A 26,323-nucleotide genomic window follows, 5' to 3' on the forward strand; every position below is an offset into this window, starting at 1 on the left:
AATCCATTTTGAATTTCCAGACTTTTTTATAGGGTTGTCCCGATTCGATCACATGATCAGAAATCGGCTCCGATCCCGTGACTGGTATCAGATAAATAATAGACGTATTTAACACACAGGACACAGAGCACACAACAGTTTTTTCTGGGGCACAGGATTTGTTCAGGGAAGACCAATTAGCGCGTCTGTCTGTCCCAGCGCCTGTTGTACTAGAGGTGCACTCACACTGGGACTTTTGGGCCGTGTCGTGCTCACGCGCTGTTATCAGTGGTTCTGTGACCTGTGTTCACACCTGCACGGTCAGAGGCATGATCGCACGGTGCTGACAAACAGCGCTTTTGCATAGCGCATCCAGCGTCATGAAGTGTCTATTGAGTAGTGGGGCCGGTGTTGTGGTGCGTATTCCGTGGTGGGTTTGTGGATGTGGTGGTGGTGTGGGGGAGTGGGGGCGGAGGGGGACAGAGGCTGTGGGGCTTCTGTCATCTTATTTTTATTTGGTAAGATTTTATATTATTTGGATTTCATTGACGAGCCTAAATGTTTCAAATATAATGCACATGGAAACATATAATATCAAATATACAAAGTGTAGATTGTGCAGAGTCTCAGGTCTGATCTGGTTCTGGTCTGGTTCCTGTTTTGTCCAGTTCATTAAGTTTACTAAGTTACACCTTCCAAGACCAGACTGTGAAAAGTCAAGATTTTCAACAATGATGGTTCATGGTTAGAAAAGTTAATAAAATTAAAGTTTTGGACATTTGATTTTTCACAAGTGCAGTCCAAATATTACACATTGAAATCAACACAATCTGATCCCCCACACATCATGGATCTGATTCTTTGCTCTTAGTTCATTTCATAATGTTTTATAAAAGTATCGGATCAGGACTTGGTATCGGCAGTACTTAAAATCAAATGACTCGGACTCGGGGGCAAAAAAATTGATTGGGGACGTCCCTACTTTTTTTTTAAACTTATTTTTATTTAAACTTATGCATTGTGTCACCATGGCAACTAAAGAACATTCCACCTCAGAGATACATGTAGAACACCCCCAAGCCAAAAGAACAACACTTCCAAGGAGACAGGCAGAAAAAAATCCCTCCTCCGTACCAGATAAGAGTCAGGTTTGTGGAGATGCAAGCTCACGCACAGTAAGGACACCTGACAATCAAACCAAGCTTTGATTGTCTATTTTAGAGTTGGAGAGCTTCTCAGTGGAACTCTTGTTGGAGCTTTAAGCCTGCTTTAAGTTTGTTGGTGTTGTTGCCGTCTTAAGAACAGACATGGGGTTGTGTTTTGTTCCATTCACACAAGTTTAAGTAACTCTTTATTATTAGTCTGTGCATCTCTAAAATCTCCTTTCAGTTTTATTTCAGTAGAGATTGGCAATTCTAGGGCTGAAATTATGAACAGGATTCTAGTGAAGGTCTACAAACTTTAGAAAGATAGTAGAGCTCATCCAGTTTAAGAGAAGATCTCAGCTTATATCTGCAGGGTTTGTTTGTAAAATATGTGTGAATGAAACAGTTTGTGATGAGGAAACAGCATAAGAACATTCAGTAGATCAGAAAATCTTGTAATATGGCCCTTTAAACATCTAGACAAACAGTAGTACGATTACCTCACAAATGTACTCAGCAGGAGAAGTGTTTGTAATAACTTCCCAGGCCTGTCAGTTACATCTTGAGCAGTCTCTTATTCTATTCACACATATGGATTCTTGTTTTCTTTTCTTCTTAAATTTAGACTCGACAATTAATTCAATTATCCAACATATTTCTGGCAGGAGCTCGTGTTGATTTCTCTCCAATCTCCAAATCTAATCAAATGTGCAGACAGACAGACCCAGAGATGTGATGAGTCTGGGGAAGGAGGACCACACTTGGAACTTGCACGGTCTCATAAAATCCTCCAGTTTGGAGCCTCTCCCAGAAGCACACAGGAGCAGAGCAACCTCTCCTCCACAGCCCCCTCGCCGACGCTGTCACAAACTGATTTTTGTTCTTGTATTATGGAACGATATGGAACTCAGTCAACGTACTCTCTTGTAAATGAAGTCATAGGTTGTATTTATACTGTGGAGACCATATAACTCTATAGCAGAATTACTGAAATGAAATGACGGAACCACAGATATTGAACTTAAAGGCCTATTCATACTTCAGAAGAACAGAACAACTTTGTTCTTGTTCTTGAGGTGATAAGAACAAGAACAAAGTTGGTTTGGGCTCTGACATTTCATACTTCAAAAGATGTTCTGCTGCCGAACTGCCCCGCCCCTCACTCTGCCCCGCCCCCTAGCTCTGCCCCGCCCCCTCTCTCTGCCCTGCCCCTCTCTCTGCCCCGCCCCCTCGCTCTGCTGTTGTTATTAAAAACATTTAAGATATTAACAAATTGATGATCTTGTTTATTGTAATGTCTCTTTCGTTCGCACACGTCTCACTTTGGCCTGTTAGTGTATGGATCTCTTCCCTCGGTTTGACTTGAACAGGAGTCATGTTAGTGACGTTTCCCTGTGTTTGATGAAGAGTCCAGCCTCTTCACAGAGATTTATAGTGAGGGGATTTCTTTTCCTCCTCCAGCCTGACCATCTTTTTTTCTTTTTTTTTTTTTTATGGTGACCTGCCTTTTGGTTTTCACAAACTTGTCATGGAGATTACTCCAGACTTTTCTACACTGATTTTCATCAGAGCCTAAAATGTCAGTGATCTCTCCATGAATTTCTTGCCATTTGGCATCTTTATCGTCACTGAGTGTCATGTCGAATAGATGTTTGTATTTTCTCACCATTTCTTCCAGTTATGACTCACAACCATCCCCCTTTTTTTTTTTTTTTTTTGCTCCACACTGGTGAGGAAGCAGATGAACCAGGCCCACATAAATCAGAGCGGCGACGTCAACTGAGGCGGCAGAACTGCTGAACAAAGTTCTGCTCAACTGAGGTGTGGAGAACAAACCTCAAGAACTGAAGCCCTGTGTACAAGAACAAAGTTCTTATGAAGTATGAATAGTCTTTAAGGTGGACTTCAAACCTGGCATAAACGTATTACTTAAAGAGAGGATATTATGGTTTCTCCCATGCTTTCTTTCTCCCACATTATTTCGTCATCAAAAGCATGGTTGAAGAAGTTTTAGATGTCGTCCATGCATGTTTGAGTAATCTAGCGATCTCTGCTGAGCCCTGTTCAGACTTTATTTACGGTTAGCTGTAAGATTCTGGCCAAGGCTCTGCCCACAGGCCTACATCACCCACACTCAGACACGAAAATTCTTCATAAACATTAAAAAACATAACACAAAGCTGACAATGTGACAAACCTGATGTGATGTGCAGAGACACATTAGCTGGACACATGCTGGTACCGCTCTGAAGGGGGAGTGACTTAGTGTGGGGAGGAAAGGGAGGTGGGTTGATATTATTGTTGTTATTTTCAGCAAATGCGGTATTTTCAAAACAGTAAAAGGTAACTTGGTGATCTAAAGTATATCTTAGCAATAAGAAGTGTCTTTAAATCTAACCACAATTTGCCTGAAGTGCCAGTGCAGAGAGTTGCTCCCTTCTTTCTCCTCAGCATACTTTCTTTTGACCTCTCCCTTGTTCTGTACTTGTATTTTGCGGCACATGCTCAGAAAAATATCTGTGTTTCTATTCGCAGTGCCCTTGAAGCAGCTTTAGCTCAGATGAAATATTCAATACGGCACTACTACAGAAACAACAGAATCACAGGCGCACGGCTCTCCCTCACTGTCGCACATATTTGTACTGCCGTAAACTTTTCACTGCCCCCGATGATTCACGAGCAGCACTTGTAACGTACTCTGTGGGTGTGGCGCTCCTGCAGGCGGAGAGTGGTACTGCAGCGGTCAGTCTGTGGAGAGCCTATAAACAGCTTTTACTTCCATATAAAGAGCACAGTTAAACGTGGGCACAGAGAGGGCTGATGGGGCAGATATAGAGGAGGAGGTGTATACACAAGAAGCACCGAGCTAAGCACAAACGCACCGGCTCGTCTTAGCACAGAGCAGGGACAGTATTTCTTTTATGGTAATTGTCTTAAAGGGAACGTTTATCATCACAATAAAAACTAAAACGTACAAAATGCATCTGAGTAAATCACGTTTACATGCTGTAACATTCTGTTTGCTGCCCAGGTCCTGTGAAGAGCTCTATATTTAATACTCCATTCAGATGTTCAGGTATGACCGTGGGTTTAGATCAGGTTTCTGGTGCTGTGTTTACCTTCTCGACTTGTTTGGACTGCAGCTAAGAGCAGTGTTGGGGAGTAACAGATTACATGTACTGGAGTTACATAATCAGAGTACAAATTATGAGTAACTGTATTCAGTTACAGTTACTGTTTCTATGAGTGGTAATTGGATTACAGTTACTTTGTTGAAATAAATTGATTACATGGTGGTATTTTCACATTTTGTGCTAAACTAGGACTAAAACCAGAAATAAAACCAGAACTAAGACCAGGACTAAATCAGGACTCAAACCAGGACTAAACCAGGAATAAACAAGGACTAAACCAGGACTGAAACCAGGACTAAACCAGGACTGGGACTAAACCAGGACTAAAACCAGGACGAAACCAGGACTAAAACCAGGACTAAAGCAGGACTAAACAAGGACTAAACCAGGACTAAACCAGAACTAAACCAGGTGTAAACCAGGTCTAAACCCGGACTAAACTAGGACTAAAACCAGGTCTAAACTAGGACTAAATTAATACAATATGACACTAACAGTAGGCTGGAAATATTGTGATTTCATATAAAAATCATTTCTCTATCAATAATATTTTTAATCTGGTCAAGTAAAGACTGAACAAACAAGAATTTTCAGGATGTGGTTGTTACATTCATGTAATTTTAAAAACATAACAATATCAAGTAATCCTAAATATTCATATGTTACAAACTACATTCTGGGGTATGTAATCTGTAATCTGTAGGGGGATACATTTTAAAAGTCACCTTCCCAACACTGGCTATAAGGCTCTTCAGAACTGTTGGTGTTGGTAGTGATGTGTTGTATTGTGTCAGCTGTTGTTACTCCCGGTGGGTCGTTCACACTGCTGTCTGGAGGAGTGTGTCCCAGGTGAAGAACAGCTGACAGTGTCCATGGCCGTTTTTCAGATTACAGTGGCATCTCTGATCCAACGTTTGAACTTGTTTGGTTTCTGATCAATGCCTCGTGAAATAATCATACGATGAATTGATCAGAAACCAATAGACAGCATCAACTGTGAGAGGGACACTTTTGTCGTGAGGACTGTTACTCTCCTCACACTGCCCTGACACTGGATCTGATGATTCGACCTGTTCTCCTGCTTTTGTTTGAGCTTTTCTATCACTTCAGAACATTCTCCATGGAGATAGATGAATTTTATGCCATACTGTGGAATATTATAGCCCAAAGAACAACATTTCCATGATTGAGTGTGTATACATGCACATCAGTATCCTGGTTATTAGCCATATCCCTGTTATGTGAATATTCGGGATACTGCGTTTACATGTGCGCTGAGAAACCGGGATGCTCATATTCGTGTATACATGATCAAATGTTATCCCGGTTTCTTGGCTCAAAAATTTACTTAAATCAATTAATAAACCAGGAAAAATACAAACCATGAGCTCCTTTAGCTTCGGAAGCTCGGGAGGTTTAACCAGTGGTAAAGAGCTATGAGATCTCCCACAATCCACTCTGCAGATCAAACCCAACAGATTCTTCATTAAAATCTTCTGCATAAATAAACTCAACTTTACAACATATAAACCATAACCACTGTAGATCCACATCAGCCCGTTTGATCAGATCATTCAGCTTTGAGCACATTTGTTTACATTTTGTAGAAACGAAAACTTAAGACCACATGGCTAATCTGCATAAACTGTTAGTGGTGATAAAAACAGCTGCTCCTTGTGCCGCTGATGCGATCAGCTTCTTTAGGACTAAATGACACGACTCTGTGGATTATGTGTGTTCTTTTTGTGACAGAAGAGGTGCTGATGATGGTGAGTCTGTTCTGTGCGTATATCATACAGGAGATAGTTCATGTTTTTGCTTTTCAGCGATCATATGTGTGCAGGTCGTACGTGCAGATTGTTTGTGTGCAGATTTCATGTTGGTCACTTTATTTATGTTGGTCACTTTATTTATGTTGGTCACTTTATTCATGTCGGTCACTTTATTTATGTTGGTCACTTTATTCATGTCGGTCACTTTATTTATGTTGGTCACTTTATTCATGTCGGTCACTTTATTTATGTTGGTCACTTTATTTATGTTGGTCAATTTATTCATGTCAGTCATTTTATTCATGTTGATCACTTTATTCATCACTTTATGTTGGTCACTTTATTCATGTCGGTCACTTTATTTATGTTGGTCACTTTATTCGTGTTGGTCACTTTATTTTTGTTGATCACTTTATTCATGTTGGTCACTTTATTCATCACTTTATGTTGGTCACTTTTTTCATGTCGGTCACTTTATTTATGTCGGTCACTTTATTCATGTTGGTCACTTTATTTATGTTGGTCACTTCATTCATGTTGGTCACTTTATTCATGTTGGTCACTTTATTTATGTTGGTCACTTCATTCATGTTGGTCACTTTATTCATGTTGGTCACTTTATTTATGTTGGTCACTTCATTCATGTTGGTCACTTTTGGTCACATGTTGGTCACTTTATTTATGTTGGTCACTTTATTCATGTTGGTCACTTTATTCATGTTGGTCACTTTATTTATGTTGGTCACTTTATTTATGTTGGTCACTTTATTCATGTTGGTCACTTTATTCATGTTGGTCACTTTATTTATGTTGGTCACTTTATTTATGTTGGTCACTTTATTCATGTTGGTCACTTTATTTATGTTGGTCACTTTATTTATGTTGGTCACTTTATTTATGTTGGTCACTTTATTCATGTTGGTCACTTTATTTATGTTGGTCACTTTATTTATGTTGGTCACTTTATTTCATGTTGGTCACTTTATTTATGTTGGTCACTTTTTTTATGTTGGTCACTTTATTCATGTTGGTCACTTTATTTATGTTAGGTCACTTTATTTATGTTGGTCACTTTATTCATGTTGGTCACTTTATTCATGTTGGTCACTTTATTTATGTTGGTCACTTTATTCATGTTGGTCACTTTAGTCATGTTGGTCACTTTATTTATGTTAATCACTTTATTTATGTTGGTCACTTTATTTATGTTGGTCAGTTTATTCATGTTGGTCACTTTATTCATGTTGGTCACTTTATTTATGTTGGTCACTTTATTCATGTTGGTCACTTTATTTATGTTGGTCACTTTATTTATGTCGCTACTGTTGTGGTGAAAAGACTGAAAAGTGTTTGTCTTTTGGACACATGCGCACTCAACTTTATATTGCAGTATTCAGGATACTGCACATACATGCCACAGTATCCCGGTTACTATCAGAATAAACCAGCTACAGTAACCCGGTTTCTAATAACCAGGATACTGAAACCGGAATACTGCATTTAAATGCACCATGAAGAAACTGGCATACTGATGTGCATGTAAACACACTCATTGCATTAACTGTTCTGTGTGATATATGACACGTCACCACCAACCCCGAGGACAGTTCTGAAGACGGCTAACAGCTGAAACATGTCAACAGGATAAACACATCTCTACTGTTTTGCCTAAAAGAACCCGAGTGGCTAATGTGTAAAAGAAAACAAAATAAACATTCTTGGGTTTGGCTTCTGGTGCCACTTTGAAAAGGCCTGTCACGCTGTCTCACAGTCTGCTCATTCTAATGTGGCTCCAAACTATTTCTGTTATTGTATTTTTACACAAAGCCTTCATTCATAGTGTCATTCAGTGTTATTCAGTTATCACAAACTCTTACAGTTTTGTCTGAAGCCCTTGGCCGTACATACTCGTAGAATGACTGAAATGAAGACGGGGTTGGCAAAGGAGAAATTCAATATGTCCTTTGCCATAGTATTCTACCTGAAGTAAAACATCTATATTCACTGAAAACAACACATGTTAACACATTTTATAAGTTTCAGTTTAGTTTTTAATGCTCTGAGTCTTCTCTGCCTTTGCTCTCCATGCTTAGTCACTCCCCCTTCACAACACAATCAGCGTGCATCCTGTTACTGCTGCACATCACATCAGGTTTGTCAAGTTACTGTGTTCAGTTTTGTATCATGTTTTGTGTATTTATGAAGAATAGTCGTGTGGGAGCGTGGGTGATGTAGACGTGTGGGTGGAGCATAGTACAGAATCTTACAGCTAACTGTAAGTAGGGTTGAATAGAGCCAAGAGAGATCACAAAATGAAGCAAACATGCATGGATGGCATCAACAACCTCATGTTTTTGATGAGGGTATGTTTTAAAAGCTTAAAAGAATCGATTTTGCATAATAGCCCCTCTTTAATGTGAGATAAAACACCTAAGCTCCTTGCACAACCACATTTCAAATAGAGCTGCAAAACTAAAAAGTGTCTGGAGGACAGTAAGAAGCACTGTGATTGGTCCAACAGGAATCCAGACGTCAAACTCCGCCCCTGCAGCCAGGTGTTTGTAATCAGACCTGGACAGAAGGACAGAAGAGCTGCATAAAGCATCAGCGCTGTCCAAGAGCACATCAATCTATTTTAAACCTCTCCTCTGTTTCAGCTCACACAGACTGGAGGAAAGACCCAGGGCCGTGGGGGGCTGCACAATCAATAAAGTTTGTCAAAGTCAATGTTTAAGAGGCTCAATGAACATAGTGTCACTGCAGAAGCAGCTGTCAATCAACCCTGCTCTGAGCCGCAGTACCCAGTGCACATGTGTCAGTCACTATAAGAGAGATGCACCAGTCCAGCTTTTTCACTTCTGATACTGATTTTGTTGTATCTGCTGCTGTCAGGCTCTTCATTCTCACCTTAACATGTTTATATTAACCTGCTCTACATGATCCTGGTCTTGTTATTTCACTATTTTGTCCCTAAGTCAAGAACATGAACAGAAATAACAGAGCACTGTGCTGCCTGCTTTCCCCGAGGTCACTCCCTCTTGTATTAGCAACAGGTTGATTGACAGCCTTGACACTAAATGTCTGTACCTGGTTCAGCAGGGGACGTTTAGTGATGAGGGAGGAGGCATGAACCTTCAGCAGCCCTACTTCTGATTGGTTCTTTGGTTTGACACTCGGGTTTCTGAATACGGTGCCTGTATGCAGATTAGTCGTTATAACTGCTAGCCTCGATGAGCTTCATTTGGTTGTAATTGAACACTCTTGTATTATAGAGTCTGTGGTGCTCGTTCATATTGCCCCATGTCCATGTGTGGCGCTGCTGCAGACAGGACACATGAAGAATGCAGCGTGTGTTTGTGCCACAGACACACTTCATTTGACTGAAGTGCAGAGGGGGCCACCTGCACAAGGGACCCATGAATAATACATCACACCTGGGGAGGGATTCCAAGGTGGAGACCTTCACCACACCAAAGCATTTCTTCTGAGCCTACAGCAAAACATTTTGTATCTCTACAGTATTTCTGCAAAATGGAAACAGTGAAAGCAGAACGATTGTGCTCGTGTGTGCTCTGGAGTTATAATCTCTGACACCCGTGGATCATTGTTTTATAATTTGAACATTTTAAATGACAATATTGATCTAAAATGATTTAATAAAAGAAACTAGTGCACTGATTTCTGCGTCAGAATACTGTGGTGTCCAATGTGAGCTAATGCTGCCATAACCGTCATCATAACAAAGCGCCGCGTGCTGTGGACTCCTCCTGTGGACAGCTGATTGTTTTTATTTGTACTTAAATTGCTACACATTGTTGCCAAATCCATATCATTGATTTAGAAAATGAAATTAGAGAATGAAGTAAGCAAGTCACAGTGGGTATGTACCAGTGGAGACAAAATGACATCTTGAAAATAAGAGATTAAAGATGAGTCAAACATGCACGAGTCGCTCTGATTATAACGTCATAGGGTCAATGAGAAGGAAACAATGATAACATGGTTCAAAACTCTGAAAAGTCCATTTTGCAGAGTATGTCTGCTTTAAAAAAATAATAATTACAAAGTAGACAGAATGAGGTAAAAGTGAATAGATTTTAAAATAATGGAGGAGCTCTGGCTGAGCACCAACTCCAGTGTTTGCAAACAGAACGCCCACATTCTTAAGTTGGTGCCAGATGGAACATTTGCTGCAATGACTTTTCTATGGGGGAGTTAGCATCAGCCACCAATCATCACAAACTATGAAGATGCACTTGGCAACCAAATGTACTTTATAAACACTTGGACCACTTTTATTCGCCTGCTACTAATGACTAAGCCTATGAAAACCTGAACTCTTCTTAACCACAACCACAACCTTTCTTAATGAGCTGTTCATTATGAATTCAGTCTTTATTTTAAACATGCTAATTAAGGTGTAGTTATTATAAAGTGTTACTATTTTTGAAATGCATGATTTATTTATTTAATTGTATTATTATTATTTATTTATTTATTTTTTCACTTTTTTTGTGTTTATTACATCGAAAATTTGTCCTTTTTTTCTCTCTGAGCAGGCTTGCATCTCCACAAACCTGACTCTTATTTAGCCTGGAGCAGAGTCTCTTCCTGCTTGTTTCCATGTAATTGTTGTTCCTTGGGCTGTTATTATAATAATATTCTAACTAGGGATGTCCTGATCACATGTTTTTTGCCCCCGAGTCTGAGTCATTTGATTTTAAGTATCTGCCAATACCTGATCTGATACTTCTATAAAACATTATGAAAGGAACTAAGAGGAAAGAATAAGATCCAGGATGTGTGTGGGGGGGGATCAGATTGTGTTGATTTCATGTGCAGTGTTTGGGCTGAACTTGTGAAAAATGAAACGTCCAAAACTTTAATTTTATTAACTTTTCTAACCACGAACCATCATTGTTGAAAATCTTGACTTTTACCACAGTTTGGTCTTGGAATGTGTAACTTAGTAAACTTAATGAACTGGACAAAACAGGAAACAGACCAGAATCAGATCAGACCTGAGACTCGACTCTGCACAATCCACAGTTTGTGCCTCAATCGGTCCCACCGCTCAACAGACGCTTCATGCCGTTTTTCCCATCCTCCCCGCCAAAAGCATCAGGTCCGTTGCGCAACATGCAAACAAACAGCACCGTGTGACGATGCCATCGGCCATGCAGGTGTGAACACGGGCCACAGAACCACAGGTAACAGTGCCCGAGCACGACACGGCCCAAAAGTCCCAGTGTAAGTGCACCTCTAGTACAACAGGTGTTGGGTAGACAGCCGCGCTGACTGGACGTCCCTGAGCAAATCCTGCACCTCAGTTTAAAAAAAAAAAAAAAAAAAAAAACATGTGCTGTGTGTCCCGTGTGGTATATACGTATATTATTTATCTGATACCTGATTGGACTATAACGGCCGAGTCCAGATCGAGTCCACAGTCAGGTGATCGGATCAGGACAACCCTAATTCTAACCCTACACAGCAAGATGGATATTTGTGATTCGCTTGTTCTGCTGATGTGAAGTTTCGACCAATCAGATTTAGATGCGTCATGTTCTCTGATCTCTTTCAGTGAGAGCCGTCCCAGACTGATAATTGGAGAAGCCAGCTGAGAGCGACACAAAGATCATATTTAGCATGTTCCAGAATAATCGTATTCCACAGAATATATCTAAAACATGTCTATGTCCGTGGAGAATGTCCCGAAGTATTTAACTTTCTGCTTCCATGGAATCATACAGGCGCTGTACCACCTCTTGAAAGTTACATGGTGCCATGTGTCGGTGATGAGCACAGTTTGACCACAGAATGAGTCTAGTGATGGTTTATGGGCTTAAAAAATTAGCAGGGGAAATCTGGATTTTTACTTATGACGCAACAAATCTGGCAAAATGCTTACAGATTTGTTCACGTTTGAAGAGGAAAGTGGATTAATAGATTTATTAAACAAGTGAATATAAAGCGAAATTCAGCTCATAATGTGTTTTTTTAAAGACACTCAGTCGTGCTTCTCTTTGCCAGAAGGGTGAACCAGCCTTCCTTTCACTTGTCAACAATAGTTTATGAAAGCTCCAGTGAATATCTTTCCAATTACATTTTCTAGTCTTTTGAATTGTGCATAATAAACTTGACCATAAAGTCATTTTGAATTTGACTTTCTCTTCTTTTGTTTACACATCGAACACAGTTTTCCCATTAGTGTCGGGCTCCCCTGCCTCCTCCTCAGATGTGATTACTTTAGCTGACTGTTAAATTTCACATTATCTTTAGGAGTTTCAAACAGTGGGAGGCCAGAGGGAGCCATCGCACGGAGCCATCACCTCCTCTGAACAACGCACCACGCTCATACCGCCAAATCAATGCTTCTTTTGTTGCTAATTGCATCTCGGTGCAGCAAACCGGACATTAAAGAGTCCAGCCCCCCCAAAGGTCACATCAGCCAACTACAGCCCATCAAAGTGTGCTCAGAGCGACCACACAAGGGAGCGCACAGGCACTTTAAAGAAGCGCAACCTGATTTTACTGTCTTAAAAAACATGAAAAAACAGAAGTAGTTCATTGTAAAGGTTCTATATTATGCAGAGTGAACTCTTGTGAGCTTTAAGGTGTGTTACAGTGTCGTTCCCTCCTCTAAAACAGACCTGGAGTTGTGTTTTGTTTCATTTGCACATGTTTGAGTAACACTTTATTATCAAGCTGCATCTACAAAGCTCCAAATGCTCTGTTGCACCTTGTGATGTCATGAAGCAATAGTTTTCAACTGAACAGCTCATTTAACTTAAGTTCAGTAGAGATTGACAATTCAAGTGAAGGTGTAAGGACTTTAAAAACACAGTGGAGCACTTCCTGTATCACCACATAACATCACAAGAAAGAAGAGCTCAGTCTAAATGTGCAGGTTTGTGTGTTAAACATGTGTGAGTGAAACAAAACACAACTCCAGATGTGTTTGTGATGAGGAAGCATTAGAACACATCACAAAATCATGAAGCGGTTTGTGGTGGTCAAAGTTGTTCCTTTACAGTTATTTAATTTTGTTTTGTTTTGTGAGCTCAGTTTTTAACATCATGTGCAGTTCAAAGGACACAAGTAAGGGACTGTTGGATTTTGAGAAATGAGCTGTTTGTTTTCCCCAGAGAAGAGAAGAGGCTCGGTAAGGAGACAGTAAAGGAGCTATCTATGGACATTTGAGTTGCTACAAGTTGGCTCCATTCACACTGCAGGGCTTAATGCTCAATTTGGATTTTTTTTTTTTTTTTTTTTTGCAATGTCATTCACATTTCCAATTAAATGTGTCTTGTATGTGATCTCCAGTGTGAACTTTAAACACCCCAAAAGTGTCCCAGGTGTGCAGAACAACATCACATGAGGCGAGTGTGCTCAGGGTTTACAGAAGTCGCCTAAACATGGACGCAGCGTTGACCTGGAGGTTTTAAAGCTGCTGCTGTATGGGAGGCAGAACATGTACTTGTTTGTGCTTATTTGTTTAAAGGAGGAGATTGAGAAAGACAAGGACGCAGTTTTTGGCCGTGGTGTTTGGTGGGGCAGTGGCAGCAGTGTCTATCGTGGTTGTGGCTTTCTTCCATTGTCTGCCTACTTCAGTGCAGAATAGTGATGTTTGTCGCTTGTTGGTGACGTGTAGGTGGGATGAATGTGACCTGACCGTTCAGACTCTATTGGTTATGTATCGGTTTTAGGAGCACATATCCAAGTGTCCTGGGTCACATTTGAAAAAATAAAATAAAATTGTATCTGTGTGGTTCAGACTGTCATTAAAAGATCAGATACAGGAGCATAGGGGTCAAAAAATCTGATTTGCTGACCCTCACCAGTCTCTCTCTCTCTCACACAGGTCGCTCAAGTACATGTTAATAAATGTGGAACAGGACCTTTCTTCTTGCTTAATTACAGTTGGAAAATGACATTCCTGTGGTTGTTTCTGGAGATATTAAAATGTAATTATTGAGAATACAGTCCATGAAACTCATTCTTAAAACGCTGCAAAAACCTGATTAACTGCATGAAGAAAACAAACTCTCAGTGTACACTTGAAAATGTTTCAGTAAATTCAACTTTTGTGCGATACTTGAACCTCAGCCAAAAGCCAAAAACTCAGTTCTGATCGGAGAGATAAAAACAACAACTATTGTTATTCACTTTAGTCAATATCTCCCACTTCTAAAATATATTTCTCTGTCAGAATGTAACATTTTCATGTCCTCTTTGGGTGTTTTATGAGTGAAACTTGCTTTCGGTGAATAAAACATTTTCAAAACAATAAAAGGTAAGAGGTGATCTTATGTGTTAGTTTTTAATGCCTCATAAAAGTAAAACATGCCTCTTTAACATGAATGGCACTGTTTCTTGTGTTTACATACAGTGGCTGCTGATTGGTCAGTACAGGGACATTAAAACAAAGCACAGCTCTGGTCTCTGATAAGGAGGAATATTATGGGATGGTCCAAAGTTGAATGTGAGCAGTGTTTAGCCACAGTGTTCCAGGTACAGTATCTGACGAGCTTGTGACCGCAGGCTCAAGTGTGAGCTTGTTAAGTCCTGTGTGGACTTGACCCGTCCTCACAGCAGCCTTTGTGTTTCACACATATGTTTCACACATATGTTTCACACACGTGTTTCACACATACAGTCTGCTCTGAGCTTTGACTTGATAATAATGTGCTGTAGACTCGGGGATCAGTTCTGGCTTTGAGGCCCCTAGGAACCAAACAGAGACAATGTTTGACAAATACACACAAGCAGTCAAAAGAACAGACATGTGTCTTTATTTTCACGACTATTTACATTCACTGACTTTCACTGAAGCCATCAAAACTATGAATGAACACATATGGAATGCAGTAAACACAACGTTTTTTTAGGTGCTTTTCACATGTGACTGTGCTGTGTGGAGCCTGCTCAGGGCCACTAGAGTGAGTTCTGTTCTGGGTTTGGTCTTGTTCACTGCACCGTGCATCATTCAAACCAAACACTGCCCCATAAAACACACGAGAGGCAGAAGCGCAGCCTGACTGTCACAGTCCAAAACACTTTACACTGTTGATTTTTCAAAATAGCCTTTACCCTTTGCTTTGATCACTGCTTTGCACGATTGGCATTCCACTAATGACCCCTGACACATCTGTGACATGAAAACCATTTCAGGAGACTTCATCATGAAGATTATTGAGAGAAGACTAAGGGTTTGCAGCTGTCAACAAAGCAAAGGGTGTCTACTGCGAGGAAGATACCCTTTAGTGTAGTACTTTGTTGCTGTAGTTTCTACTGTAGTGTAGTAGTTTGATGCAGTAGTGTGTACTGCAGTGTAGTACTTTGTACTATGTCCTGTATCATACAGGTGCTCACAGACAGCTGTGGTCCTCTTGAAGATGACTAACCACCTCCTCTGTGTCCTTGTTACAGGTGTGATTCAGAGAACCGTTACCTTGGCAACCCGCTGAGAGGAACATGCTACTGTGAGTACACACCTGAGCCCCTCTCATCTCACTCTACTGTGTCGGCAGAGTGGTGAGCATCTTTATGAGGTGGACCTATGTTCTCACAGCTCAGAGTTCCCCAGTGTCATTCTTTTTATACTGATTTTATCATCTGTAAAATCTCACCATGTGAAATGTTTGAATGAGGAAGACTCGGGTCTACATGTCTGAATGACTGAGACTCTAGTCATGACTCTGGAGCAGCTGTGAAGTCTTGAGCTAGTGACGCCTGAGAGGACCTGCTTCTGATATTTGTGAGTTCACAAACTCACCACAGACTCATGTGGTGGATGAGCACAGGTCGGTGCAGACTTCCAGATGCTCCAGAATCACTCAGACTCAGCTCATTTGCACTAAACAGCAGTTTCCTTCCTCAGAGGACAGGCCAAGGAGGAGAGCTGTACTCCAAACATATGTGCACATCATATACACAAACACACACCGGCAGTGCATACACATCTGCAGAGCAGCACACACACCTGCACTCTTCTGTTTGTCTACTGAAATCACACAATCTTACTGCTGTAAAAGTTGAATTTGCTGTGGCAGATTGCAGGAAATGACATCTGTTTTGTTCAGTGTTTCCTACTTTCAAATTGACTAAGAATAACTGCTAAAAATTCAGGGACCCTTACACACTAATGATGACAAAAGTCAGAACAAGTAGGCACCAACAGGTCGAGGTCACTTTCTTTAAACCTTCAAACACACACACACACACACACACACAATACAAAGAGCCCATGACTAAAACATGTCAATAAAAAGGGTGTCCCAATATAAAAATGAAAAGATAGTTTACAGTTTCTTAAGCTAACATAGATGTTTTTAAAGTGCTTAGTTTTGTACCTTGGCCCCAGGTACTTTTGCCCAGATGGATGGAGCTAAAAGTCCCCATGCAAAGGGTGAGACATGTTGTTTAAAACGGCTGAACGAGTGAAGCTGTCTGGAGTACAGGGACTCAGGGTGCAGCCGGGGTCTGCAGTTACCTCACTGGACCATGTGACAATGTGGGAAAGCAGGTTTTTGTTTTTGAGAGAGAGAGAGAGCCAAAACCATGAGACCACACAAAAGGATAAAACTGACTCAATAAAAGCTCCATAGAAAAGAATCATCCTGGTCATGTCTCTGTTAAAAAGGACACCACAGTTTCTGGTGGCAGCTGTGGTAAGTTACCTGAACATGTATCAGTATCCACATGGTCACTGAAACGGCTGGACTGGTGCATTGTGTAATAGTATGTTATAAGACCAGGTGCAGGTTTCCATGGGAACCCCCAAACTACAAAGTCATGTCCAACACAGAAGAGAAACGATCAGTGGAGTTAAAATGTTGTCACATAAGTCGTATTAGTATGATTTTGTCTTTCCATTCACACAGAGTTTTGCTGGAAAACTTGAAAATGTTTTCTTCCTTTTTGTGTAGTGCAGGTTTGAGTCCCCATGTGGCTCAGTAAACACGCTCACACACACTCAAACACACACACATGCCTTTATTAATATTCTGAGGCAGCTGAATGGGGTTCAAGTCCTGTCAATGTCAATAGCCCTCTGTGTGAGTGCCTGTGATTGTTTGGATGATGGAGGCTGAAAGGACAGAGCAGAGGACGAGCAGAGCACAGACACACAAAATCTGTTTCTCATCAACACAAACACAACACACACACACATACACACACACAGAGCTACATCTGCACCACAAATATAAGGTTTCAATAATATCACTCCATTATTGGAGCGCATTCAGAATGAAACATGTCTGGAGAGATTAAAGGGGCACTGTGTTAGGGTCTGAAGACTTCACTTTTCCTTGGAGATGTTGATTTGTCTGGAATGTTCCACTAAATGGCATAAAGCCTCTCTGGGTGACTTCACCAAGCCATGTTTTTGCAATAATAACTTGTGTGGAACTGTGGAATGAGACGAGCAGGTGATGGGCCCTCCACCACCTTTAAACTATGTCCCTGTGTTCTGCCACAGGGGCATAAGATCATCTACAGGTTTTGTTTAATATTTCATAATCTCTGTCTCTTATCATGATTAGTGAAACATCTAATCCACATGTACATGTTGAAGATGTGTACATTTTGTGTTTTGGTTCTCAAGATAAATTTAGATCATACAACAAAACAAGGAAAAGCTTTGGATACCTGATTACCTGAGGACAGAAAACCAGAAGCGTTTACACAAGAACTAAGTCCACTCAATATATTTGTTGGTTGATGATCAAATAGTTTATGTTATAATTTGGTGTCATTTGGGTTGCCAGCTTCAATGATGAAATCCAGTTGGTTTAAACCTAAAAGGACCTCAGCACCTGTACCAGTCATGAATCAGTGCTAGTGCAGCCTCTGCAGCTCAGGGAGTGGACTCTGGAGGTTGTGAGCTTTCACAAGAGGCCTGGTCTGTCCAGAAACTGAGAATGAGACAAGATGTGTCCTCTATAGCATAAGATTACATTCTATGAACAGGACAAACGTTTAAGAGTGAGGTGTCAAGGAGAAAACTCAGTTTGTCGACTGGACAAAAGTTAGTCTGCTTCTTCAGTTCTGGTCAGACGCTGGTGGACACTTCCTTATATCTGTCTGCAGGGAGGAGCGAACTAACTGAAACTAACACACACATGTTTACAGTTTCTGTTAGTTAGTTCGGCCTTTTGACCTATGCAGGGTGTGGGGTCTAATTAGCAGAACAATTCATGGCCATAATGGAGCTTCCACACCTCTGGACCTGACCTGACCTGGCTTAGGTGTGCCTCCATTATGGCCCTGAATTGTTCTGCTAATTAGACCCCACACCCTGCATAGGTCAAAAGGCCGAACTAACTAACAGAAACTGTAAACAAGTGTGTGTGTTAGTTTCAGTTAGTTCGCTCCTCCCTGCACATATAAGGAAGTGTCCACCAGCGTCTGACCAGAACTGAAGAAGCAGCTTGGATGAACTGCGAAACATCTTCAACCAAACTCACTTTTGTCCAGTCGACACACAGAATTTTCTCCTTGACATGGATTCTACCTGGACGACTGAGGGATTCTTCACACGTTTAAGAGAGGACATTTTTCGACTCATCAAGTGACTTCTTCAGTTTTGGCCAGACTTCTGGTGGACACTGCCTTATATGACTCTGAAGGGAGGAGACCCTGAAGCCGACATACCTACTTGTTTTCACTTTAAAATATGAGTGTCGCTTCTTAGTCACACTAAGGGCCAATCCCATTTGTAATACTCCTTCCCCTGTGCCCGTTGAAACTGAGCAACAAGGGGTAGGGATTGAAAGTAAACTCCTACAAATTTGGACAGCCCTTCAACAATCACATACGTCATCAGTAGTCTCTGCCAACTTTTACATAAACAGACACGACGAGCTGCCAGAAATTCAACATGCTTGTCCAGCCGTTTCAGTGAACATGTCTACAACTGTGGATTCTTCGGTCTGTTGTTGTGGTAGGAGTCATCTTTCCTGAGATTCACAAGGCATTTTGGAAATTGCTCATACCCCTCCATTTGGAGTATGCCTCTGAAAAATCTTTGGAGGGGTATATACATTTTCCCCGACCCCACTGCCATAACGGTAACTGGGACAACCCTACCCTCCATGTGAAGCGGTAGGGGAAAGTGGTATGGCCAAGGAGTGTAATGGGATTCAGCCTTAGTAGACACTGGCTGAAGAAGCCTCTTGGACGAGTGCTAAAATGTCTTCACTCTAAAGCTTTTGTGATTTTTTTATTTTTTTTTGCTTTGGAATCTACCTGGACTACCTGGATTACATGATGTGTTGAATCAGCAGGTTAAGGCTCTGGCACAAGGTTCAGTTATGACTGTCGTTCTTTTTTAACCCAATAAGAGCGCGGGCTACAGACAGTTCCTTTAATTCCCACTCACTTGACTGCACCTTCTTTTATAGCCCTGTATTGTCAACACTAAATCTCTATCAAAACCCTCACAGTATTTTCACTTGCTTTTGTATTTGCTCTGCTGCTCGCTCCACTCCTTAGCTCCCAGCCCTGTGTGCACTTTATCTTTACAGTTGTGGCTCTGATAAACCCCAGTTTGTTTGAACAGGCCTATCGGACCCACTCACACACACATACATACACACACACATGCGGACACACACACACACACACAAACACACACACCACTATAAATGTTCTCCTTAAAAGCCTTCTATTTCCCCGCACTCTGCACAGTGCTGAGGCGAGGGTCAACATCAGCTCCAAATGTCGATGAAACAAAGTGCTCATAAAGTGCTTTCTTGATAAGTCCCAATGACAGGCACATTATGAGGGCCTGGAGACTGCAGACAGAGGAGCCAGATGATCTGAGGAGAAGACTTCTGTGGCCATGGAGAGGAGCAGCTGGTGTTTGAGGGGAGAGGCTCAGAGGCTCAGTAGGACGTCCTCCCAAAGTGATGCCAGCGTGAACTTTGGACAGATATAAATGATGACATATAGATGTGAAATCATGTGTCTCATTAGGGGTGTCAAATTATCGCGTTAATTGCGATTAATTAATTACAGTCATATTTAGCGCGTTATGTTTTTTAATTGCGTTAATCTCATTTTTAATCTCTAACTTTAGTGTTTCTGTATATTTAGTGTTTTTATGTGTTGTTGGGACAACAACACACACACACACAAAAAACACATTTATAATTTTTATTTTATTTCGGTAATTCCACTCATTGCCGGAAACCCACACAAAACGCTCGCAGTAAGAGCGATGTAAACGTCATGTTAACGTTGGCGGCGTCAGTCGCACAATGGACGAGATCGAAGAGCCAGTAGAACAGAGCAGCAGTGCACAGGGAAAAACACATTTGTGTCTTGGAAATTATTCTCCCGACGTGAAATATAAAAGAAAATAACAAATATAAAATCGCCTGAAAACAACCTGCATAGGCTCATGATGTCTGCACTACTGTCCTATAGTGACCTGCCACATGAGGGGACACGCACACAAACACACACACACACACACACAAACACAAACACACACCTTCATCATCGTCATTAACCTGAGAACGTGCGGACCACGTTTCCTTCTGTAGTTACTGCACGGACACTGACGTGCTCCCGTGAGCTGCGTGTGGATCGTGTTTTCTCACTACGCTGCGTAAACCGCGCTTCCTCCTGTGCGCCTCTAATCCAGAACTAACACCAATACTAAAACCAGGACTAAACCAGGTCTAAACTAGGACTAAACCAGAACTAAAACCAGAACTAAAACCAGAACTAAAACCAGGTCTAAACCAGGACTAAACCAGGACTAAACCAGAACTAAAACCAGAACTAAAACCAGGATTAATCCATTCCAGGACTAAACTAGGACTAAAGTAGGACTAAACCAGGTCTAAACCAGGACTAAAACCAGTGATTTCATATATAAAGCATTTCTCTATCAATAATATTTTTAATATGGTTAAGGAAAGACTGGACTTTTTATTGTCTTTAAGTCGACAAAAGTTGTTATGTTCAGATTTCCTCGTCTTTGCTACTTTACAGCAAACAGTTTCTTATTCATGGAGACTTGGGCTCAACAGCCAATTTGGAGAGATTTTTTAAACAATAAATGACTTTATAAAGTCACTTTTTTAAATCTATATCAGTCTTTTGATCTGCCACAATAATGTAATAATGAATTTAAATGAAAATACCTCAAATTGAAGGCTTTTCTCAGCAATTTTTAGGTGAGATTAAAATTAGATAAATTAGATTAACAGAGATATGGTACAGATACAGATCATAATGAATTAATCTCTCAATTTTGGACCTGAATCAGTCCAGGGCAGCTGTGGCTACAACAGGAGCTTACAGATCTTGCACCTCTCAAACTAACACCAGCTAAAAGGTACTTTGGGTAATCATGAGATTATCCAAAGTATCAAAGCAAATCTAGACATCAAACAACAAAACAATAGTACACTGAATGTGTAGTGTATTCAGAATACACAAAACTGTACAGTGACTTTGAACATCTGGAAAAGTGCTGTTTAAGACTAATAATGCATTATCATTATTATTAAAAATAAAATGTTAAATATAAATGGATAAACAACATGTTGTACTTGTTCTTCTAAATACAAGTTACTGTAGATATCCACTGGTTAACTGTCATGACAGCAGGGGTTATGATGATCAGATTTCTTGAGTTGAGTTTCTCGTGAACCACATGAGCCTGTTCAAAGTGCACTGGACAACATGGGCTCCTGTTTCTGAGGTGGATGGATTTGGGAACACAGCAGAGCGTTTATTTTAAAGGTGGTACTTGAACACGAGGACTGTCATTCAGCTGAGGACCGGCCAAGTGTGTCTGGATCTATTGTCCTCCAGCTCAAACAAGGTATACTTAATATACACCCTATTATCAAAAGTTCAGAGAAGTTTGCTCAAGTCACACAAGGCAGACGGAGTGGAGGGACACGCTGTGTTCACATGTGTCGTGTTTTCACAGGTTTATGAGGAGTAGTTAGGGTTTTGGTGAAACATGTGCTGTATTCACATAACTATAAACCCCCCAAGGACCCTCTTGGGTAACTCATTTTGGTCCCTGAGACGAGACTCCCTTTGTTGACAGTGTATTAACAGAGAACCAGTCCACTTAGCTGAACATTTTTTAAGCCCCCTGTGTATGTGTCTCCTCTCACGACGGCTCCAGTCACATTTATGTACATGCAATTACATAGTAGTAGTTTTGCCTTTTTGTGTCTTGCCCCAGTACACATACTGTATATTGTATACGCAGCTCTGGAGGTCTGCTGTCTGCATTTAATTATAAAGCATCAGGAAGGGTGCAGTTAGCATGCTAGTTGAGTAGTAGTAGAGTGGGTGCCGTCCACCCAGCCCCCACCCTTCTGGACAATAAAGATTCATATGTGAGAAAGACTTCAGCATTCAGCATCGTAACACCACAACAACTCATCTGCAAACTCCACAAACACCAACAAGGGCCTCAGCATGTCCCTCTGCAACTGCTGCTACACTTCTTCAGCCAGAGACCACAAGTAACAACACCTCAAGTACCATCACTCCGAGTACAGGGGCTCCCAAATGCTGTGTGCACAGTCCTCTGTTCTTCACCCTCACCCGCATATACACCACCCGCCTCACTCGCATATACACCACCCGCCTCACCCGCATATACACCACCCGCCCACTCCGCATATACACCACCCGCCTCACTCGCATATACACCACCCGCCTCACCCGCATATACACCACCCGCCTCACTCGCATATACACCACCCGCCTCACCCGCATATACACCACCCGCCTCACCGCATATATACACCACCCGCCTCACTCGCATATACACCACCCGCCTCACTCGCATATACACCACCCGCCTCACTCGCATATACACCACCCGCCTCACCCGCATATACACCACCCGCCTCACCCGCATATACACCACCCGCCTCACCCGCATATACACCACCCGCCTCACCCGCATATACACCACCCGCCTCACTCGCATATACACCACCCGCCTCACCCGAATATACACCACCCGCCTCACCCGCAAAGCCATCACTACTGTGAGTGATGCAATTCACCCCACACATAATCTGTCTAGTCTCCTGCCTCACTCACTCACAGCTTCATCCACCAGGCTGTTAGGATGCTGAACACTCTCCCTCTATAACCACCAGGCAAACAGGAAGCAGGAATTTCCAACTCCCTAAAGAACAGTTGGACTTTTCCATCTATTATTATTTATTTATACACTTGGGAGTGAGAAACACAATTTCAATTCTTCATAGGAAACATATGAAGAATAAAACAACAACAATAAACTTTTTTTTTTTTTTACTTTCTAAACATTAAATTAGCTGTTGTTAACTTTACCACGACAGCAAAAGTCAGGCCAGAGTGGACTTATGAAAAGCTCTTATGAAAATAGCTCATAAACTCATCTTGGTGAATAATTAGGATACTCTGAATGCATAAGGTAAGTGAGGAAGAACTTTGGACTACAGCAAATTATTTAAATGAACTAGTTCTCTTTTTTTTTTTAAACAGTAAAAATCTGGTGTAATTGGTCACATTTCTTTATAGAGCAGTTCCACTGTCAAGGCCCTCAAAGCATTTTCCTCAAATCTGAACTGGCATTTTGAGTTCATTTATAGATATACCTTTTGCAGTGCACAAGAAGTGACACCGTTGTGATCCTTGAGTGGACTCCACAGCTGTGAGTTATAGCTAAAGTCAAGAGGGTGGGTAGTGAGCAGTCCAGCCTTGAGCTGAGCTTTGCTGTGATAATGGCTGCTGTTCAGATTGAAGTCTTTGAGCTGAGAGTTTGTGGCACTTGTCCCTGTGCTGCTGAGCTGTTGTGTGCAGACGGGAGGTCACACTCTGCTCTCAGAACACATCAGATGCAGGTGAAATAGTGCCTGTGTGAGCTCTCATTGAGCGCTGATGGATGGGAGCGTCCAGTTTGAAGGTTTATGGAGCGGTGGCCTTCACTGGACAGAGGGACACAGGGGCACAGAGGGGTTACTCTCTCTCTACAGTGATGGACCACGGGTTCATATTTGGTATATTCTCTGCATACCATAGTTTAAAAAGGAGATGTGGCTGAAGTGTTCAAGGACTTAATAAAAGCTTTAATTGTAGCTTGTGTTCTTCCTGTACCTGTGTTGCCAGTGACTTAAAGAGTGTTTGATTTCTATGGAGTATTAACTACAGACACAGAACATATTTAGATCACCATGTTACCTTGTATTGTTTTGAAAATGCTATTTCACAACACAATCAGTGTGAATCCTGCTAATGAAACTACTGCACATCAGTTTGTAGTTTATTGTTTTTATTCTGCTTTTGTATATCTATGGGAAATGGACATGTGGGAGCATGGGTGACATAGGCGTGTGGGTTGAGGGTTTGAATAGGGCCAAGGAGAGGCTGTGAAGTTCAGAACCTCCAGAATTCCCTCCCTGAGCGGCAGGTACTGGGGTTTAGGGGAGTGACATTCAGCTCAGAGAGAGACTTTTAGGTTTAAACCAGCTGATTTCATCACTGAAAGTGGCAACCCAAATGAAAGAGTCACGTGAGGCTGATTCTGTTTCCTGATTGAATCATTTTGCAACCTGTTAATATTATCATTAGTTAGTATAACCGTATCCATGGTTTAGTCTCATTTTGCAGCTGGTTTCATTTAGACCAGGGGTTTTCAAATTGGGTGAATGTCTTCCCCAAAATTCCAACAACAATTTCCCACTTCATGCAGTCTTAATTAAGGCTAGTTAGTGGTGTTTCTGGCACACCCCAGGGGAGGCCTCACCTATTTGAAAACTGTTGATTTAGATGATTTAAAACATATTTAACCCTGATTTAGGTCTGATTTAGGTCTGATGGTATGTAGAAAGCCAATGCATTTAGTCATAAACCTGTTCAGGATGTGCAGATGGGCCTGTGGGTGGGTCAGAAGCAGTGGACAGTAAAATATTTCTAACATAATAAATGCTTAGTGTATGCCTTGGCTACCATCACACATGAGAGTGGAGTTTACATGGAGTCTCATGTATATTTAATAATGTGCGCTACACATGATTCCATATAGTCACATTTAATTCTTCATATATAACCAACATGAATAATTAATAATTTAATATTTTATGATGTCTTATAAGGACTAAACATTACTCACAGTGTGTCCTGTTCACTTAACATTCCACCATCCTTCAGGGCCAACGTTCTGTTGTACAGATCCTACAGAGTCTGTAGAAAACAGATGAAGAGGCAGGAGACAGTCTGTTTATTACACATCACAATGAACCTTCAGCACACAGCACTGTCAGTCAGTGTACTGCCCAAGCCTGGTGCTGCTCCACAAGAAGAGTTGACATAACTTCAGTAGTGTGTCTTCTGAAAGGACAGAGTGAAGGACAGTGAAGACAGTTTAATATGAACATGTGAAGGTTAAGGTCAAAAGGAGCCTGACAGCAGCAGTTACAGAGAGAGTGGTCAGCAAGTTGGCAAACAGGTTAACTATGCCTGTTTATATATACAGTCTATGACTGAGTCATATGCAAATGTAATAATAATTTAATTGAATATATATATATGAAACAATATGAATAATTGAACATTTGTTTTGTGATATCATATAAGGACACATCATTAGTGTTCCTGTTCACTCCACCAGCTGACAGAGTTAACTTTAGTTATAACCAGCCCCACTATACATTCCCCTCCAGCAGCAGTGTATCAGATAGCATTACAAGCATGTCTGGCATTGCAATCCATAATGCCATTGTTGTTTATCACCTCCATTCGGAGGGGTCAGCTGGCCTCCTCCTCCATGCATTAGTGCGTCTCCCTGACCTGTGCTCCGGACGCGTATACAATCCACAGGCTGCTCCTCCCCACACGCGCCGACACGCTACAAATGGCAAATAATGAGTAGTTAACAGGCATTTAATGAAAGCGGGCGCGCTCACAGACACAGTGACATTGTCGGGAGGTCACGGCTGTTTGAGGATTCTGTTGGAGAGCAGCTTGCAGGAGTATAAGATTATTGAGGTTTGTGTTTTGCTCTTTTGTCTCATATAGACACAATCAGCTTACATGCTATGGTAATGCGATCAGCCATCTGTGAAGCGCAGAAATTGTGCTGCACTGTTTGGATTGGCGGAGGGGAGGTTTGCGGTGTTGAATTTTCATCTTATGAATATTGTGAGAGGAAAAGTGGGAAAGTGTTCCTCCTTTAACCAAACAAGTGCTGATTCAATTACTGTGCGTGCACAGTTCTGTTTGGCTCCTGAATATTTCCAGGCCCAATGTTCAAGGA

The 26,323-nt window shown here is 41.3% G+C and overlaps 1 protein-coding gene across 1 annotated transcript in view; it reads left to right on the forward strand.

Moving 5' to 3' along the window:
• atrnl1a (attractin-like 1a) overlaps window positions 1-26,323 on the forward strand; it is a 499,802-nt gene that overhangs the window by 186,662 nt on the left and 286,817 nt on the right. Inside the window, exon 23 of the mRNA XM_055162865.1 lies at window positions 15,460-15,512. Within this exon, the coding sequence (XP_055018840.1) occupies window positions 15,460-15,512 (53 nt within the window). The remainder of the gene's footprint in view (window positions 1-15,459; window positions 15,513-26,323) is intronic.

This window comes from Boleophthalmus pectinirostris, unplaced genomic scaffold (genome assembly GCF_026225935.1).
Source record: "Boleophthalmus pectinirostris isolate CB_2022bp ecotype Guang Dong unplaced genomic scaffold, ASM2622593v1 HiC_scaffold_5, whole genome shotgun sequence".
In the NCBI taxonomy this organism is placed as follows: Eukaryota; Metazoa; Chordata; class Actinopteri; order Gobiiformes; family Gobiidae; genus Boleophthalmus; species Boleophthalmus pectinirostris.